The sequence below is a fragment of the Fistularia commersonii genome, chromosome 23 (assembly GCF_037954325.1).
Source record: "Fistularia commersonii isolate RoL2024-O1a breed Wild chromosome 23, RoL_Fcom_v1.0, whole genome shotgun sequence".
Taxonomy (NCBI): domain Eukaryota; kingdom Metazoa; phylum Chordata; class Actinopteri; order Syngnathiformes; family Fistulariidae; genus Fistularia; species Fistularia commersonii.
The window spans coordinates 3902108-3922070 of NC_141306.1; the positions used below are offsets into that span (position 1 = coordinate 3902108).

The window sequence follows — 19963 nt, forward strand, 5'->3', positions numbered from 1 at the left end:
GGAGATGTGATTCCATAAGATCTCTTTAAAAAAGTAATTTATTTATCAAACCCTGATTTTTTTTTTTTTTAAACCCATTTTTACCCATTCTTATTTTCAGAATTGACCAATGACAGCTCAGCTCAGCCACGGTTGATGGAAGCTGATTGGTCGAGGCGCGATCAGGTGGGCGGGATCTAGGTAGGATCCATCATGCTCTCAGCGATGATCCGACACACCGTCCGGATCAATCGAACCGAGAAAGTGAACCAACGCGGCGGCCCCCGCTCGGTCAAGTGCACGCCGGCTGTTCGTTCACAAGAACGGTTCGTCCGCAAACGGCCCCCGCTCGTATATTAGCAGCCGGGGGAAGCGCCGGGAGTCTAGGAGGAGCTGCGGCAAGGTCGACGGCAGCATCCCCGCGCCGAAGCACCGGAAGAGCCCGACTCAGCGGCGCCCAGTCCGGAGCGAACCGGGTGTTTATTTTTCCTTCTCAACCGCCGCGGGAGGGGGAAGGAAGAAAGGAAGGAGGTAGAAAGTGGCGGAAAGTTTCCTGGCTGTTTAGCCGTGAGTTCCGAGGCAGCTAGCGAGCTACCGCGACCTCGGCGGTCTTTTCTCCCGGCGTGCCTGCCTCCTCGGCCGGCGGTTGGACTCCTCCACCTCCCCCCTCCTCCGCCTCCTTCACGAAGGTGTCCGCCGGGCCACAACGTGGGATTTTTTTTTTGTTTTCTTTTGGTTTTTTTTTTCTTCATTCGCCTCGGTTTTAAGTCGCGTCTTCCCTGCCATGTCAGCGCCGTCGTCCACGCCTTCCGCCCCGGCTGAAAGCACCGCGGCAGAAGCCGACTCCCTCGCCCCGGACGCCGGCCAGAGGCCGCTCGGTCCCACGCCGAGCCAGAGTCGCTTCCAGGTGGACCTGGTGTCCGAGGCGGCGGGGGCCGCCGGAGACAAATCCACAGGCTCCGGCGACAAGGCCACCCCGACGGAGGCAGGCGACGCGGGCACCGGCGGCGAGGAAGCCAAAGGACGGTTCCGGGTGGTGAACTTCGCGGATCCGAGCGGAGCCGCCGGCGCGGCCTCCCCGGAGGCGGCCACGCCGGCGGAGGGGCTGCAAAACGGGGACACGGTGATGAGCGAGAGCAGCCTGCATTCCTCCACGGGGGGCCAGCATCACTACCACTACGATACCCACACCAACACCTACTACCTGCGGACGTTCGGCCACAACACCATCGACGCCGTGCCAAACATCGACTTCTACCGGCAGACGGCCGCGCCGCTCGGAGGGAAGCTGATCAGACCCACCCTGTCGGAGCTGCACGACGAGCTGGACAAGGTAACCCCCCCCCACCTAACAGATGCATACACACACACACACATGCACAAACACACATGCAAACATGATCCGTCTTGGAAGGGGAGGCGCAGGGGGGGGGTCTCTATGCATCGTGACGGTCGGACGCCGCGACCTCCGGGTTCTGCATCTTCCACCGCATTCCAGGCGGCGTTTTGCTGCGGAAAACATGCACCGATTCTAGGTCACTGGATGTTTAGGAACGGTGCAAAGATTGGAGCCCCTTCCCAACCCCGTTTGTGTTCCCCTGCAGCCGGGTCCTACCGGGCTGGGTCATCCGTAGATTGAAGTGGATATATTTGAAATAAGCCGAGAGGACACAGGCTGCAAAGGTGCAAACAAAGAAAGTTGGTCTGGAAAGGTCAGAAACTCTTTGTGTTGAGTTTAGGGGAAGCAGTAGCAGGAGGGTTGGTGGTTTGATTCCCACCCCGTCCAAGTGTCCTTGATCAAGACACTGAAACCACCCCCTTTTTCCAGTTGCTCTGGATGACTTACTGTGTAGCGCCTTGCATGGCAGCTCTGCAGCTATCTGTGTGCTTGCGTAGTCATGTAGAAGCGGAGATCATTTAGAACTAAAAATATAAAACTTTTTATTTATACGGACCTGCTCAAATCCTCATTACTAATGTCCAGGAGTGCGAGGCGTTGGAGGGCCCGACGCATGAACAGCGTGGACAATAATCATTGCATTAACATACTTCTAATTTATTGTTGTTTTTTTGTTTGTTTTTTCACTATCCATCTGGCTTCACTGCGATAAGCAAAATAAGAATGTCATTGTACGGGGAAACGGGTTTTTGGACCGTATGCGACATCAGACACTTTGAATCCTGACTAACTAACATGGCAGCTCTGCGGAGTCGATGCCGCAGTTGTCAGCTCCCGGCGGGGGGTCCCACCGGGGGCCGAGGAGGGGGGCCGGCGACCTCCCCGCTCCAGGCCTTCCACTACCCTGCTGTCCCCACGGGACCCGCAGCCTGTGTTAAGGGCTTGAAAGTTTCAAGTGTTCAAGTGTTGTTTCGATCAAGTTTTCACTTGAAGGTGCTGGAATTTCCATAAAATCCTGATCCACACTGACTGCGAGGCAAATAAACTATTGCTCGCTGTCAAACGCAGCTGTGGCGATGAAAGGATGGAGAGGCTTTTTTATGTTTGTTGCCATGAAACCACTTGATGATTTTAAAATTAGCCCGCCCTTTCCTCCGGGGACACGGCTCTGAACATGGGAACGCGGCCCCGGCGACACAGGAAACAAGACTCACACGGAAGCCGGACAACCGGCACGCCTGGGATATGATGGGATCCACGTCATCTGCACCTAAAGTTGTTGTTTCAGAAGTCGCCCAAACACGAGACCCTCTGATCGGGTTATTTGGTACGCGGGTCCAAGCTGGCAGCGGCAGACAGACTAGCCCCCCTCCACGGGCAGCAGAACTTTTCTGGTTTGATCCTCCGCCGGAGTGAAATCAGCTGCCATCAGTAAGACACACCGACATGTGACCCCATCCTGCTCCCCCCTCCAGCGTGTGTTTATCCCTCCTGGAGTAGACCTTTAATTATCAAGGTTATATTTTGATAAACTTCAAAGTTAGTGTTGGCAGCGGCGGCCCGGAAGGACGCGATGGATTCGCAGCGGTGGCTCGCTGCGGAACAGCTAGCTTATTCCCCGGGACCAAGCTGTAAACATTCCCGCTATGAATAGAAGACATTCATGCCTGTGTGTGTGTGTGTATGTGTGTATGTGTGTATGTGTGTATGTGTGTATGTGTGTATGTGTATGTGTGTGTGTGTGTGTGTGTGTGTGTGTGTGTGTGTGTGTGTGTGTGTGTCACCATCACCAGGCCTTTTAACTTTGTTTCACAGTGTTTTTCCCAAATTGGATGCAACAGATGATGATAATCATGACTCTTAATAAATCAGTATGACCGCATGAGGGGAGTGTGTGCGTGTGTGCGTGCGCTCGCGCGTGTGCGTGCGCTCCTATGTTCTATTAGTGTCATTGTTAAGCCAGTTACTGTAAGAGGACTCTGATCTTTGTCTCCAGAGTGTTTTGACTCATTCGATTGCCGGCCGAAACATCTTGCTGTTTTATTTCTGAGCGCCGTAGCCGCCCAGCATCCTCTGAGTGTGTGTGTCCGGTCTCCAAGCCCTTTGTTTGTCGGGGAGAGGTTGCATTGAAATATTCCATGTGTGATTATCATCCAATTTCTTTTTCTTCGTGTGTGTGATATGAGCGGTAAGCTGATGGGGGAGACAAAAGCAAAACTGAACACAGGCAGCTGCCAATGACCTGAATCCAGGAGTTTGTGATGTTGCTTTCGGGACAGAAAACGGTCCAGCCTGAATTTCGTTCCAGGACCTAGCTTCCTAGGAAGTGTCACAATCGTCTGTGTTTGTACCTTTTAAGTGTGACACTCAAAAACAAACCACTGCAAAGAGGAAGAAAAAAAACAACACGGAGAGCAAAGTTGCCACAGCGTTCATGTTCATATCTCAGACCGGTTGAGGTGTTTTTTATTTTCTCGCTGCCCTGCTTTGCCGTGTGAAGAACCTGGTTAGCTGTTAGCTAATTTCGTACTTACTTGGCCGAAATGTTGATGTTTTTCTACGAGCTCTTGAAACCCCTCTGTGACTATAGTTTTTTTTTTTAAAAATGGCGCTCCGCAGTCCATAAGAAGTGTCTGGTATTGGCCATGGCTTGTGAGTCCCACCAATCTTCTACATTACATAGTTCCTATGGAAAAGACCCTGCCTTGGATTAGGAGCTAAATCGGTTCTATGAACTGAGGTCTGCGGTTTCTTCCCCGTTCCTTTTAAAGGTGTTTGGAACCGCAAAAAGTTTCGACCGTGCAAAAGCGGCTTGTTTCTTATCTCCAAACCTGCTCCTCCAGCCTTCAGTCACATTGGAGGCCGCGCTGAACGGCCTCGCCATGACCGTAATCCTCAGGAAATATCGGGATTATCGGTCCAGCCTGAGTCATGAAGGAACATTCCCGACATATTGCTGAACGCGTCCCATTTTGCTTCTGTGGGATTCAAGAATCTCACGAGTCGTTTTCTGAAAGAAGTTGGATACTTAAATGTTTCGCTACCTTATCCTGAGCATAATCTCTGGGGCAAGTTCTTTGTGCAGCACGAGTTACCATGGAGATTTTTCACAATGAAACATTATATGGATAACCCGTTGTTGGCCTCTCCGAAGCGCACGTCTGGTCTTGAGATGTTGTCGGCGTGCGATGATTCAAAGTCTGGCTTTTATTGCTGGGAAGTAGAATAAGAGTTCCCTGAAGGTTGGGGGTGCATGAGGAGAAAATAATGGAAATTCCATTCCAGGCCTCCATTGTAATGACTTACGACAAGGCGCAATTTTTTTTTAATTTTTTTATTTTTTTTCTTCCCCTTCCCTGTCGTGTGGTCAAAGAAAGTTTTCGCCACCAGAACCTAGATTTCACCGCAGCTCTGGAGTGTCTGTTTCCCACATCCAGCCTGTGGAAGCTGGCGTGTGCAAAGTGGTCAGGAAGTGATGGAGAATCTGCCAGTGTCTTTCTGAGCTGGCGGGGCACTTCATGTTTTTGGTGTTAAATGTTGATTTATACGACTTTGCATGCTCGGAGTTAGTTTTCTAATTCATTTTTTTATTAGGCACCACCTGCTGTGGCAGGTCCTGTCTGTCAGTACACCCTTAGCAGTATTTGCAATTACCATGATCCCGCCGAATATGATGGAAAATACCGAGCTGTTCACACGGTGACAAAAATGCCACCTGAAAATCACAGAGAGGAAAACGGGTCCCAAACATTTATAGTTTCGGACACAAAAGAATTCCACAACGCTTCTATAATTAGTTGGCAGCGGACAGAAGCCCGTCCAAGGCCGCGTAAAGATATTCTGAGATCTGCTTTTAACACCGAGCTGACTTCCTAACGTGTAAACCAGCCGAACAACAGGATAACACACAGGATGTTCTCAATCCCCCGAAGGGTGTTACACACACCAACGATCTAAGAAGAGTATTTAAACATGAACTGCCCTTGTTTTACAAAAGTAAAATACTGCAGTAAACTAGAAGGTAATATCTGCGATTCCCGTCCGGCCGGAGCTGTCGTGCAGTTCCGTCGGCGTCCCAACCTGCATGGATTAAACACTAAGAAGATCTCAAATAGTGTTAGCGGGTCTTCAGATGGGGTCTGTCTGCGACTCGGTCACGTTCGGGTGACATTGACTTTGTCCGGTGCGGCGCTTGTGAAGAAAATGAAGGAGGCTGAAAGGCAATCTCCCCTTCCTGGTTCCGTAATCTCTGGAGGAGGCGAAGAGCCGTCCTGGTATCGGCCATTAAAGTAGCCGATGATGAAAAGCTGCTCCCGTAACTCATCGAGCCCACGCAGCCCGGACAGACTTCCCATTGTGTTTCCCGCTTCAGATTATGTTGAGACTTACTGGCAAGTGTCTGGTACAGTTGCGGGAGAGGGGGCCGCTTTCATCAACTCAATATTACGGCTGCGAGCAGATCGGCTCCATCACCGGACGGGACGTATTTAATTAGCCGCTGAATCTGGGGGTTTGTGCTCGGTTTGGAGGTCACGTTGAGCCTCGCGTTTCCACTGTAGTTTGTCCGACGTCCCGGGGTCGTCGGCCTCTCTTGCCGCCGGGCCCCGGATCGAAATCTGGGATGGAAATTCCGCTGGCCTAATTGACTGTTGCCCATGGAGTTTTCACATCGATCGACGCTCCGGCAGCGCACGCATTAACTGGGCCACGGGCGATGGCGGCACGTCACAGAACGGTTGAAACTCGAGAGGAGCCGATAAGGGCCGCGGGACGGGAGTCATTCTCGTCTCCAGGTGAAGGGCGTTGTTACCGAGCAGGAAGCGCAGGCGCGCCTCCCCGCCGTCTGCCTCCGATCGGGCGGCAGCGTTTCGCTGTCGTTCCGTATCGATGCGGTGACAGGGCGGATGTGCTCAACCTGATGCGACCAACCGTGAGCGGGTTGGGCTTTAATATTGACGCCTGACTGCGGGTTACTCCGGTGTTCCAACCGCTCTGTCGCAGCCAGATTCATATCGTGTCAAAAAATCACAGTGAAGGAGCGTTTTGTTATTCCTGGAACCTCCCCAGGAACCAGGAGGTTCTTGGCGCCTTCGGACAGCAGATGAACCAGGAACCTATCGACCTCAGCTCTTAGAACAAGTTTAGGTCTTTTTCTGAGGCGGAGTGGTTTTGTGGCTCCACAGAAACTGGTAACGTAAGTGCTCGGTGGACCTCGTAAGCCACAGTCATTACCAGCTACTTCTTGCAGTGCACCATTTTTTAAAACGTCAGTGGTTTTCTTGTAACAAAATAGACACAACCAGTGAGAAATGAACTGTAGAAGAGTTCTAAGCTCTTCTGGCCTGCTACGCCACAGAAGGGTTCTTAGTTGGAGCAAGAGACAAAATGGTCTGGGAACTCAAGCCATGGTTACCATGTCTTCTTCAGGTGTTGTCTAAATGCACAAAACATTCTAGTGCCTGAAAAGGTTCTAGGTTCTGCCCAAGGTTGCTGCGGTCTGAAAGCAGCTCTTGTTTACCCCAGCTCCGGCACTTATACAACACTCCTAGTTGCACACTGTGACGGCACCTTTGGGCGGGTAAACTCAGGCTTGAGAGTGAGGACTGGCCGAGACCGCCGACGGGTCACGGAGTGTCTGAAGGAGCCGTCTCATTGATCCACTCTCGGTTTGATCGCGGATTAAGATCTCTGGATGTGTTTGGATCGAGGCATTGGCCACAAACACAACTTTGTGCCTGGTTTGTCGAATGCGCTCATCTCTTGAGGTTTTTTTTTTTTTTTTTTGAGGCGAGAACACAACCACCCTTTTTGGATTTGATTTTTATAAATGTGGCCTCTCTTTCCCTGCCCTGCACTTGTTACTCCGCTCCTCAGCGCGTTATGCTTATCTTCGTCAATGCCATTCGGACCATGACGTGACGGGGACAATCATTTCAGCGCTAATTATCCCACTATCATGGCTCTGACACGGTTATAGTCACGTACAACTGGCTTTTGCAGGAACGAAATTGACAGCGCTTCCTGCTTTTAATAGTCTCTATTATGACGGAGGGGAGGTCGCTAGGCCGAGGTAAGAGATGATGAAGTGGCGGATCCAGAGGCTCAGCTGTTTTGACAATGACAGGTTCCTCTCATTGGGTTCTAATCCGCCCATTTCCCTTTTACCTTGTTGCGTCCAAATTCAAATGCTAAACAAACGGAAATTAATATATCCAATACCGTTTGAGTGCAATTTTGAATTTTTAATCTTTATTTTGGAATTTGGATAAAATAGTGCTTCTTTGAAGCGCGCTGTGTTCCGAATCTCACTCCCGTCAAAGAATCGCTCCCACCAGTTTATTGGACGCGCACCAGCTTTTGTGAAGCCTTGAAATCCCTGACAAAGGGAGGTTAGTGGCACAGCAATTCCTCAAAGCCTCTTCGGGTTATTACATTTTTTTTTTTTGTTGTCGCTGTTTTAAAGCCATAAGAAAACATTTGTGCAGTCTTGGGTTTCGGTCGGGTCGTTAAGCCGGGAGAAGCTGGTGGAATAAACGAGGATGGTGACGCTGCCAGCAGCCGTTTCCTGACGCACAGCGAGGTGTAGCGTTCGCCGGTCTTTTACAGGAGATGCTGCAAGCTGCCTTTGCACAATGGGACCTTTGTCTGAGTGATGTTGTTTTTTTTTTTTTTTCTTAAGGAATCTCCCCCACCCCTCTTTTCTCCCCCTGCTCCACCCTTCGCCTTTTTTTTTTTTTTTCTTCCTTTATCCTTCACCGAAGGTTGTACATATAAACAGGAAGTGAAGGACGCCCCCGGCTTCTGCTGTGGCCTCCGACAGCAGAGGGTCTCTTTTTGTCCCAGCACCAGCCGCGGCCCCGTTGCCGTACAGCTGTTGTAACACACGCCAGCCGTTTGGCAGCGCCTCGTAAAGATGTGGCTTCTTTTATCCCCAAATCCATGTGCGTCACGTGGAGACCGACGTCAGAAATAGCACAGCAACCCAGCCGAGAGAGTGAAATATCAGAGAGCAGATAGCGCAGGCAGGCCGGGACTGTCTGATTATGTCATTTAGTGCAGTGTTTTTTTTTTGTTTTTTTTTTCTGCAGGGAAAGAGTGCTGCTGAATAGAACTGCATTAAATAACCAGCAGGGCGTCCAACCTGCTCACAGACCAATGGGGGGGGGGGGGGGGGGGGTGAAGTTACTATCGAAAACAGAAATGTTGAAGCCAGTTTCTGCAAGCCTGGAACTGAAACAAGCAGCTTTCTTACAAATGTCTTTGCTTGAGTCAAGCTTTGGTTTTTCTCTTGAAAAAGATGGGTGTCAAGATGGAAGCCGTTAAAGATAATCTTTTCCAAAGTATTCACTCGGGAAGTTTTGCACAATGAGTATTTGAACTACATGCATATATTGCAGGTTTTAGGGCTGTGGCCTTTTTGCAGTTTTTCAGGTGGATACTGCTAGGATTGCGATGTTGGCGGTTCAATTCCCAGTTCCTCTTGTCTGTCTGTCAAAGGGTCGTCGGGCAAGATGCCGAACCCCAAGCTGCCTGTATCGGTGTGCAGGTGAATGCTGTCCAACGTAAAGCGCTTTGTAGACCGCAAGAAGTGAAAGTGCTCTACAAGTTGAAACCTTTCTCATTTCCTCTCTGCTGGAATTGTTTTTCAGCGAGAGGGTTAGGCAGGCCAACCAGCTGCCATGATCCTGTCAAACATCTCCTCGGTCTCTCAAGCCCATGCCCTGATGCGACAAGAGGTCTCTTTTATTTTTATTTTTTTCCTGTCACTGGCAAAATGCTTCCTGTGCCCATTCATGAAGACTTTCACTTTAAAAAGACTATTCCTGCTCTCTCCGCTCTCGGCTTACACGGCCAAAGTTCGAAAAATATTGCAAACAATTTGCTACCGACCATGCATGCAAAGTGACAGGTTTTCTTTTCAACTGTAACTTAAGACTCACTACATGCGGTCGTACTTTTTTAGTGCGCTTCTAATGGCAGGGCGAGAGATCATGTGATGTTCGAGTGAGGACAGAATGGCTACTGTCAGTTATGCTACAGATTGCTTACTGGGCGCTCTCACTAAATTCAGCAATTCTTCAGAATAATGGGTGCCCTCCGGTCAGAGGTCACTTAGAATCGACATTATGACACACAGAAGCTCACTGTCCTCTTTGAAGCAGTGTTTAACCAATCGTGAAAACTGGTTAAAACCAAAGAAACGTGTGAAGTCTGTCCGATTGCCCCGATCACTAAAGATAGACGAGTAAATTAAATAAGACCCAGTTGTCTAGGAGAAACGTTTTGTCCTTTCGTCACGCTTAAATAAGTGTCAAACACGAGATTTGCTTTTGCTTTACGATGCTTTTTGAGCACAAAAATATAGTCGTCTATTTTTGACAGCGGAGCGCTATGCATGGATTTAAAAAAAAAACAAAAAAAAAAACAACAAATCAACACGCCTGGGACTTGTTTGTCTCCCCATATCTTGTTTTTTGTTTTTCAGAAGTTAAAGTTAAAAAACTATGCATTAAGGAATTGATTTTCTGAGGGGGGACTTCGGAAACATGAGGATTCCCGGCTTTTTCACTCTCTTGGCAACCCTTTCATTTCTGGAAGGCATTAGCTTATGTAAGTGCAGACTCCTATAGAGGGAGCCATCTCCGGGATAGAACACATTTGAATATTGAATCGAATCGCTTTACTGTTAAACCTCAGTGATAGTTGTGCATCCATGTTCATATATTTCGCACCAGGTAACCGTAAGATAACAGATCTCTTTCCCCAATGACTTTTTCATTGAAAGTGGAATTTCATCCATTTCAAGAAACAAAACCGCGATGACCTTCAAAAGCTCGTCGCCTGTGGCGTGCTCTTAGAGCCGTGCACGACATATCGACCGGCTGCTCCCAGCACTGCTACACTCAGCATTTCCACCGGCCACATTCACTTGGGGGCTCGGTCACATGATAGCACCACCTCTCCTCCGCCTAGTCCTCCTCACTTTTGACAGTGGTGGCGCAAAACCGGATAGTTACAGCTGCCGGGACTGGCTGTGGTGCTGCAGGAAAAAGCATCAGAATAAACGATGGCAATGAAGCATCTTCATTCAGTGGCTCTATTGGGAATTTCAGCAGTTGAAATTTACAAATCAAACCCAATTCAGTCATTAAAGTGAGCAATCATCATCTGGAGGTAAATATTGTATCACTGACATGAAACCAGGGATGATCATTTTGAAACTGTCAAAAAAAAAAATCCTCAAAATATGCCCCTTTTGATAGATGGAAATTCCTATTTCCACCTCCCGAGTGTTTTCCTGGCACCAGTATTGAAAGTCTCCCAGTGATGCATAAACCTTAACACTTAATCTAATCTTAAGTGCTCCTGTTCAAGTTTGCCTCTTTTATAAACAAGAATTTCCCTTAACCAGCCTTCTAAGAAAAGAATTCAAGGTTCCCATCTCTTAGCTCTTAACCTTGAACTGAGGACACTTTGACATGAAGATCTTCTGTCTGTGACTGGTGTTGGATGCCACCCTTCTGCGGGAGTGACGGGCGGGCTGTTCAGGCATCCCCGCAGATGAAGCTGTAAGACATTTTGACGTTGGTCTAATACGACAACCCCCGCCTCTGCAGTTTGGCCTCTTCGATTAAAAAGAGGGAGGCATGGCCAACTTCCTGTGAGCTGGCTTGTAGCATCATGGAAAACTGGCAGACGTCCCTCTTTGATATATATATGTGTTTACTTGCCTCCACATGTGGGGCGTCATGGCAGGATGTGGCCGGCGATCCACTCAATTTGAATTCAATTACAAAAAAAAAAAAGGCCCTGTTCCTTTTAAATGCTTGTATACAAAGCACATGGGATTGGAAGCCACAAGTAAACAGAGGAAGGAGCGAAAGAAGACCGTTTCGTTCCAGAAAGCCTCTGTAGCTTTTACCTTAAATTGGAGTTCAATTATTTTTTTTCCTGTAACTTTTGCTACCAACAGTGTTGGGAGCATTTTTGAGAGGCACTTAGGATGTGCCTCAAAAGCTAACAACCCTCAAAGTAGAGATGTTGGTAACGCATCATACCTACAGTCCACTATTTCTAAACCCCTTTTTTGTCCATTGGCAGAGTATAGATTTGATATGTTGTGACAGGAACTGCTTATGTTTTGAGTTGTATTAACTGAAAGCAAAGATCAGAGGAACACCTTTTTTCATGCCCAGGCTCAAATCTCTCAAAGATCCCCTAAGGCAAAAAGGCTGTTCCCGCACTGAGGCGTAAAGATTTATCTGCATGACATAGTACGTAACCCTACCAGACCGCTGGAATTGTGAGAACACAAGATCGTGTGACAAAATCACCTGTGTTTGTACATGGCCACAACAACAAGAAGCGTTTGTCCGCCTGGTTCGGAATAGTCTCAGGAGTTCAGGAAGAGGCAGTTCTGCTGGAATTGGAAGCCACAAGTAGCCAGTGGAAGCCAGTGCTTGAACACTGAAGCAAGAGTCTTCTTTGTGAATGCCAGCTCCTCTCCAAACCAGATCACTTTCACGGCGCTTCTATGAATTGAACCGCCTGATTTGGCAGGCCCCAGCACTGGAGCCAGTGTCCCAATTTTGGCCCCAAAATATTCTGACTTGTATGTGTTTGGTCCAGAGAATCAGACATTAGGCTCGATCAGAGGTATGAGGTACCTCTTGCTGGGTTGGAAGCTGCTTTTTCCCCGTTTGACCAGATTCTGTCTGTTTGACTGGTCGAGATAGAGGGCCTCCCACATTTAGCTGGGATCTGTCCAAGGTTTCTGCCTGGTAAAGAGCAGTTTTTCCTTGCCACTGTTGCCAAGTGCATGCTCATGGGGGAATGTTGGATTTCCAGACCTTCATGGAAAGTGTAATGAGACAAAGGTGTTGCGATTTGCCGCTGTACAAATAAAATCTGGCTTGAACTGACTTTTAATGGCCAGGGAATCCTAATGTGACCCAAACCTGAGGTCTTAGTACCGACATGCCGAGGACTATGTGTTCGCAGCTTTCTTTGCAGTGCTGTGGTTTGGACAATATCCACGGTTGTCTGTTTTCAGTAGGGATAAGCGTGATAACATTTGCTAGCAATGCGTGCAATGATTTGTTTTTAATCTGTGCGTGTTTCAGGGGGTAAAAGTAGGCCTGCAAAGGTTATCGCCATCAAATGAATGTTTGTGAAGCATTTGTTTGTCTCTTTTTCTTCCCCATTTTTGATGTTTAAAGGAGCTTGCTGTCAGATAGTATCAAATTCTTTCTGCCTCAAGCGGATAAGCAGATTGGTTGAGCAGTGACGGTATTTAAATTAAGCATCTGATTGTAAGAGTGATAGATTTGGTCGAATGTAATCGGCTTTAAAAAGTTACATTTCACTTGACTTGTCTGTTGAGACAACAACATCATAGCAAACATTTGCTGTTGTCGAGATTGCAGAGAGGATTCTGCAAAATGACTGCGGCTTTCCAAACAAAACAACTGTAAACAGAGAAAATTCAGTCACCTTTCTATTGAGTCAACATGAAAGTCCAGGGAAATTACCTGTCGCCGCTATAGGAAGCTCGTCGGCAGCAAACGCACACCCTGCTAAGTGGATGTGCTACGGCCGCACAGCACTGAAGGAATTTTGTGTGTTTTGCTGTCATTTAATTACATATTAGATGTTTGAATATGAAAGGCTTTTCTACAAAAAGATTAATCTCGGACTACAATAGCAGTTTGAAAGACCTGCAAACATCTGGCTTCTGTCTGCGCTGTGATACTTTACGGACAATCAGCAGACGGCCCGAAGTTGTACGACTTTTTCGTCTGGATTTGCACGCAGTCTCAGATGTTTGGAAAAATCTCCCTCAGTCCAAGAACATGCAGGGGATTCATCGGAGATCCTTAATTATAGATTTAGATAAAATTTTCACATACTTCCATGACTGTGCTTATTAATTGCCGTAATCTAAAGCCTCATCAAGTAACTCAAAAACCATGACACTTTGCTTTGTACTGAGCTCTGAAGAAGTAAAAAAAATATATCAAAGAATTTCTTTAAATGTTTGGCTTGAGCGCTAATCCCACACTTTGGTTCGTGCCGTGGTTTTGGTTCAGTGTTCTTTTGGCAAAGTCAGATATTGGGGGTGGTCTCAAGCAGAAATGAAGACTAGAATAAAAAAGAATGTACTTTTAATGCAAACTAATGAGTGTTGATGCCAAATCATAAATCTTCTTGGCAGCGAACGCTGCCGTGTCTGCAAGTGTGGATACAGTTTACCATTCTGCATGGCAGTGTGTTGTTTTTAAAAAAAAAAAAAAAAAACTCTCAGCACCAGCTAAGTAGATTAAAAGCTGATGGTCAAAAGAACTAAAACAAAAACCGGTCTGTCTCTGCATGCGGTCTATAACTACTACAAACAACCGCAAGTCACTTCCCAAAGCGGCAAATCCACCCGGGCTGCGACAAGGAGCAACAAATCCCCCTCCAGCTTTTCGCAGGTTCCTCACTCCTCACCTCTTTCACGGCCCCGCCGGACTCAAACTGTAACTCGACACAATTCTAAAACAGAAATCCAGTGTGCCATTGGCGGTCCATCAACACGCCTCAGCGGGCAGCGGGGGAAAGCAGCTCCGGGAGGGCTCGGCGCAGTAAAAGAGTAATGACAAGAGCGGTGGGAGGTTTTTCCGCACAATGCCGAGATGCCCGAGTCGGCGGACATCCGATCGTTCCTCCATCGCTGCCCACCTGTAATCGTTATCCATCGGCATCGGCCGCGCTCAAAAGATGCTGACGACGACGGCGTAAACTAATATGTCGCCCGAACACAGTGTACCGTTGGGGTACCGATGGGGGCCGTTTGGGTTATGTTGACAAATGTCGAAGGAAACAAGCGACACCTGCAGGCAGTTGGTGGACTGACCATGTCTCGGTCCGTCAAGATGAGTCCAGGCCGGTGGCTGAAAGAAAGATACTTCACTAGATAGTTCTTTGACCGTCCATGGCGGACACCTTGTCATCAAAACAGAAGCGGACATGTTTTTTTTTTTTTTAGGCCTCTATCATAAATCACCCCAATAACCACGCTGCCAAATGAAACCACCGCAGTTGCTCTTTAACTCGCCCCCTCAGGTGGGATCACAAATCTGCCTGGGCTCCATTTCGGTGGCCTCGAAGAAGCGACTTGTAACATTGCCTGCAGAACAGCTGCGCTGTGTCATGTGACTGATGGAAAATGCTGTGACATGAAGCCCAGAAAATTATTTCAAGTACAGGGGAAAGGATTTACTGTCTTCCCTTTACCATCATTGAAATGTTGAAATCTGTTTTCACAAATCCGTATTAAAATTAGTTTAGAAAACCAATTTCTCCACCATCTTTGCCAGTATTACCTTTTGCTTCACACAGGATGGGTCCCAAAAGGTGATTGAAAGTTTAAAAACTAATAAGTTGTGTTGTTACTGATATCTGCTGTGATGGATAACATAATCGCGGCCAATCGAATTGCTCGATAAATAAAACCGACTTAATGAAAATCCGTAATGAAGAGATGGGCCGGTACAACAGGCTGCATCAGTCTAGATCCACCTAATCAATTGGAGACCATAGATAACCTAGACCCGCATATAAATTAATAATAATCTGATATTTCATCAGGACCAACTCTGCCTACAGTGATGTCATCAAAGAAATTTCCTCAAGTTTGTCACCTTCGACTCCAAAGTGCCTTCGTCCTGCATAACCGCACACAATCCTGCTCGCAATGAAGCTGAGCGGCAGCGGTGACGTCTGTTTTTCCGTGATGTAGTTCCTGGCAGTTCCAGCTGCGTCGACATAAACAGAAGCCTTATTTGTTTTTTGATCGGGACGTATTGCATCATTTGGGATCGCTTACCGGGCGGAGAATTAAGAAGTAGCGTGCGCACGTGGCGCAGCTGTGCTCAGGTGATAAGATGGGAACTCCTGTCGTGTATTTAGCCAGTCAGGGCCGCCATTAAGAAAACAAACAAATGGTTTCTATGTTGAAGATTTCTTTGGCTCTTTTCTAAAATCTGTTTTTAAAGAGGTCTACAGTGTTTGGGAATCGATGTTAGATTGAGGGGAATGCTAAGAGCTAGTGTAACAATTTTTTTTTGGTTTGTTTTTTTCATTTCGTTCTCCGTGCTCTACCAACATGTTGATTCAGTAGCACATGATAAAGTTATTTAATTTAAAAAAAAAAAAAAAAAATTCTTCCACACTCAAGTTTCCTTTCAGTCTTAAAAAAAAATGCACCCTGATAGCTCTTAAAATATTACTCCTCTCCAGACCCAAATCCATTTCTGGTAAAACCTTTCTGATAATCTGTCCATGATTTTTTTTTTTTTAGTAAACCCAATTACTCATTCGACTGTAGCCCCCTGAAATTGAGCTGCGGTCGTGTCAGTCAGTCACACGTAGCTCTCCATGACCTTCAAAGTCTGCACACGTTGGCCCGAGAGCCGTGTAACTTGGAGAGTCTAATTGTCTTCAGTCACACAAACTAGATGTTGGAGGCACGCTACAGTTTGCAGCGCCACGCTAAGCTCCCGATGCTCGGCCATTGTGGTGCAAAGCCGGCCTTTGTGCGGCTTCAGCCATGTGGATGATATCGACCAACTCATCTAGTGTCGCCTGCCCGGCTCTCTGTGCACTGGCCTCAACATGCACCGCGTCCACTTCTTGAGCTGAGAGTGACCACTTTGAGGGCTCCTCTACTAGTAGTTCAAGTTCACATTTTTGCATGAATTAAATAATAATCTGCAGTAAATAATGCGCTGTTTGACAGATAGACTTTCATCAGTGAAAAATCCAGAAATTGGAATATGCTTTTATGTTGCGTGTTTCACTGCCGCTTACGTGACATCTCCTACTTCCCTATGAAGTCAGGCGTCTTCTGGACCCTGGCTTCAGAAGAAATATGATGTGAGAAAACCTCATTCCCGGGAGGCTCATGGCTCTGAAACAGGCAACTCGCTGACGTTTCCGCTTTGATCGGCGACTGCGAAAACCGTCGTCACGCGCCAGAGTTCTTCAGCAACACCAGGGAGACCAGAACACACTCAGACTGCAGGGCTTTGGAGAGGGCCAGAATGGAAGGACGTCAGAGCGGACGTGAAAAAAAAGTTGTTTCTAACTTATACAAGGGGTGGTTGTGTGTGTTTTCTTTTTCCCCAGCTGTCATTAGCGCAGGGTCAGTCCTAAATGTTTGTGTTCTCCACCCAACATGATGTTGGTTAAATGTTTCACTAAGTGTTTGGTAAGAGGCTCATGTGCTTTTCCTCCCCTTTTTTCTACCCAACATAAAATAAAACCGTGTAAATTAAAACCAAGTTTGAGCGAAGATGACGATGTTGAACAAATATGAAGAGCGCAGGTGAATCTTTATAGTTGCGTGTTTTTGTGTTTATTACCTAATTTAGGATTCCTTTTTTTAGTGGAGAAACTTCTTGGCCGCGGCTCTAAAAACAGGGTTTCCACTTAAAATAGGCTACTTGAACATGGAAGCATTTTAAATGTTTTTTTTTTAATTTTTTTTTATTGATTCATGCATTATCTAATATCCTGCACTCAGAGTTATCACTCTCGCAGCAGTCATTGTGCGTGGGGCGGGGCTCACTCTCTCGTTTACACATCTTATGGAAACATACATTCACCCTCCAGCTGTTTCCATCATAAAAAAGACAATCATTCACACAGTATACAAACACGCAACCATTCACTTTCTAGTTTACGTGCGATATAAAGATATGCATCCATGCTAATTTAGGGTTTTTGTGGCAGAAAGCGCCAACCTCTGCACCAGCGCGCCGCTCTTACGCATCTTTTATTCACTGAAAATGACATGATGTTCACAATGCTGCCCTTCAGGACCTTATCCAGAGCTGATTAACCTAAACAAAGATACAAAACTGGCGTCTTTTATTCACTTGCTAAGCTAGTGGTAGCAGTGTTCCAAAGAGAAATGTGATCAAACATGTTTTGGGATTTTTTTTTTTCCCCCCACATAAGCACCCATTCTGCAAAAATGAGCCAAAAAAAACATAATGTGTCTGAATCACCCGCATTCCTGGCGTTTAACATCAAAAACGCTGTAAATTGTTGAAAGCTCCCCGGCTCCAATAGCTCCGTTGCGGTAATCGTGTAATTACACAGTGTAAAAGAGAGCAAGTGGATTTTGCTGTGGTGCGAGAGAATGACGTGACAAGGCAGAGGGATGTGGAGTCTGGCGTCCTTCTGCAAATCATCCAAACAGATGCTTCCCTGGCTGGCCGTGTCCCTAATGCCTGACAAGGGCAGCAGACCTTGGGTTTTTTTCCCCCCCCCGTTGCATAAGAACATCAGCGGCGTGACCTGATATCACCCCCCGCAAAGAATGTACTGTTCCGTTGCCCACCTGTTTGAATTATTCCTGCCAGAATGCGTTTGATTATCTTTCGGAGCCGCCACGCTGACCTCATAGCATATAAATTGTTGATGAAGACGAGGGAGAGGAGGATATTATATAAGCGGGAAAGGCTGGTAGACTTTCAGTTCCAGCCAAAATGACGGCCCATCTGAGATCACATTCCTTCCCCCTTCCCTGCCACTGATAAGTATTTCGTGACATAAACCTTCCCTGTCGATGACTTTCGCACCCCTGTGTGTGCGCATGTGTGTTTTTGCATGTCTGTGTGTGTTTCCAGTACGAAATTAACGGGACATTGGTTTGAGTCATGTTCAAAAGTAGGTCAACGAAATGGAAGAGAACAGCTAATATGCAGCGGAGCGGCCGGAGGAAGCGTTCGTGCCATCCGGCTTCCAGAAATTATATTGTAATCTTCCTTATCAGAAAACAAACAAAACAGAATATCCTCCGATTCGAAGTCATTGATTTCTGTCTTCTTTTTTTTTTCCTTTTTGCCCCCCCCCCACCCCCCCGGGATTCGGCGGGATTCTAATGAAATGGGTTCAAGCCCAAGCGTACGATGGATCTACACCGCTCAAAAAAATAAAGGAAACACTAAAATATGACATCCATAGATCTGAATAAATGAAATATTTTTATTATATACTTTGTCCTTTCGATAGTTGAATGTGCTGATGACAAAATCACACAAATCATCAATGGAAATCAAATTTATTAATCCATGGAGGTCTGGATTTGGAGTCACACTCAAAATTAAAGTGGAAAACACAGGTTGATCCAATGTTGATGTAATGTCCTTGAAATCAAGTCAAAATGAATCCGTGTTGCTTCCAAAGTGGACAGTTTGATTTCACACAAGTGTGATTGACTTGGAGTCACATTGTGTTTCGTGTTCCCTTTATTTTTTTTGAGCAGTGTGTATATACCGTAATTTCCGGACAATTGAGTGCACCTCAATATACGCCGCACCGGCTAGCTGATCGCTATCTTGGGGTTCCTCCTGCGCACTAAAGCCGTCAAAATCGTCAGAGTCGAATGGCCTCAGAATGTCCCGGTCATTTCGTCTGCCAAATGTGACGAGGATAAACGTTTTAGCGGCGTGAAGCTTGTTAGCCCCCCCCCCAAAAAAGTCCATAAATTAGCCGCATTGTTGTTTAAGCAATAGTGTTCAAAGCGTGTGGGGAAAGAACTGGCGGCTTATGGCCTAGAATTTATGGTAGTTTTTTAATGTGTTTATTTATTTTCTTCACCGCTTATCCCGTATTCAGAGTCGTGGGGGGTCGGAGCCATAGCTACTGTCACTGTTTGGTGAGGCAGGGGTTCACCCTGGACCGGTCGTCACGTATGGAGACGTACTGCCATTCACCCTCTCATTCCTTGGTCTCCGATGAACCTCCTGCATGTTTTAGGACTGACGGAGGGAACCGGAGAAGCCCCACATGGGGAGAACATGGAGACTCCACTCAGAAAGGCCCTCTGTCAGAATAGATCCAGGGATCTTCTTGTTGTAAGGCTTTCTTCTATGTAGTTTAAATAATTGAATTTAAAAAGTGCGTGTTAAGTGTGTTAAGTGTACTCACAGTAACAACCCTAATTTTTTTCACATGGGACTTTCCTCTCCTAACAAAATCAACCCCCCACCCCAACACACATACACACATATTAGTTTGAACTCCGCTTTCACATCAGGACTGAAATATTAAACAAACACCCTGCTCCAAAAAAAAAAAAAAAAAAAAAAGGCAGCTTGTTTTCAGGACGCGTTGGAAACGAGAATGACCGCTTTGGGTTTTTTTGATAAACAGAAGGTCAGTGCTGCACCGGAGCGTGCTGGGAACAGATCCAGGTCCTGTGTGTCCGGGAGACGCTTAATCCGATTAAGACGTGTAATAGCAGTCAGACCTTTTTCTCAAGGAAAAAGTCATGGAACGTGGAAGCCTAGCAGGGTTTTCGGTCAGGTAAACAAGCCTCATCTTGACGCCGCGCGGCTCATTCTAGCCCTGACGCCACAACAATGGGCTACGTCGCCTCGGTGACGTTCCACCGGCCATCTTGGCTCCCGCCCTCGGATTGTCGGTATGTCCTCTGGCCCCGGGCAGGAGGAGCAGATAACACACGGGGGTCGGCGCCTCCCCCGGGGTCTCCTCCGAAGAACAATGGGTGACGCTGCAATCCAGTCGGAGGGA

At 47.1% G+C, this 19963-nt stretch overlaps 1 protein-coding gene across 2 annotated transcripts in view; it reads left to right on the forward strand.

Moving 5' to 3' along the window:
- The first annotated feature begins 371 nt into the window (after positions 1-371).
- Positions 372-19963, forward strand: part of slc12a2 (solute carrier family 12 member 2) — a 50181-nt gene continuing 30589 nt past the window's right edge. The window contains exon 1 of one of the 2 annotated variants that reach the window (XM_086170597.1): positions 372-1312. In XM_086170597.1, coding sequence (XP_086026723.1) covers positions 764-1312 — 549 coding nt within the window. In that variant the 5' untranslated portion in view covers positions 372-763. The remainder of the gene's footprint in view (positions 1313-19963) is intronic. The other variant, XM_086170599.1, reaches the window with a different exon arrangement.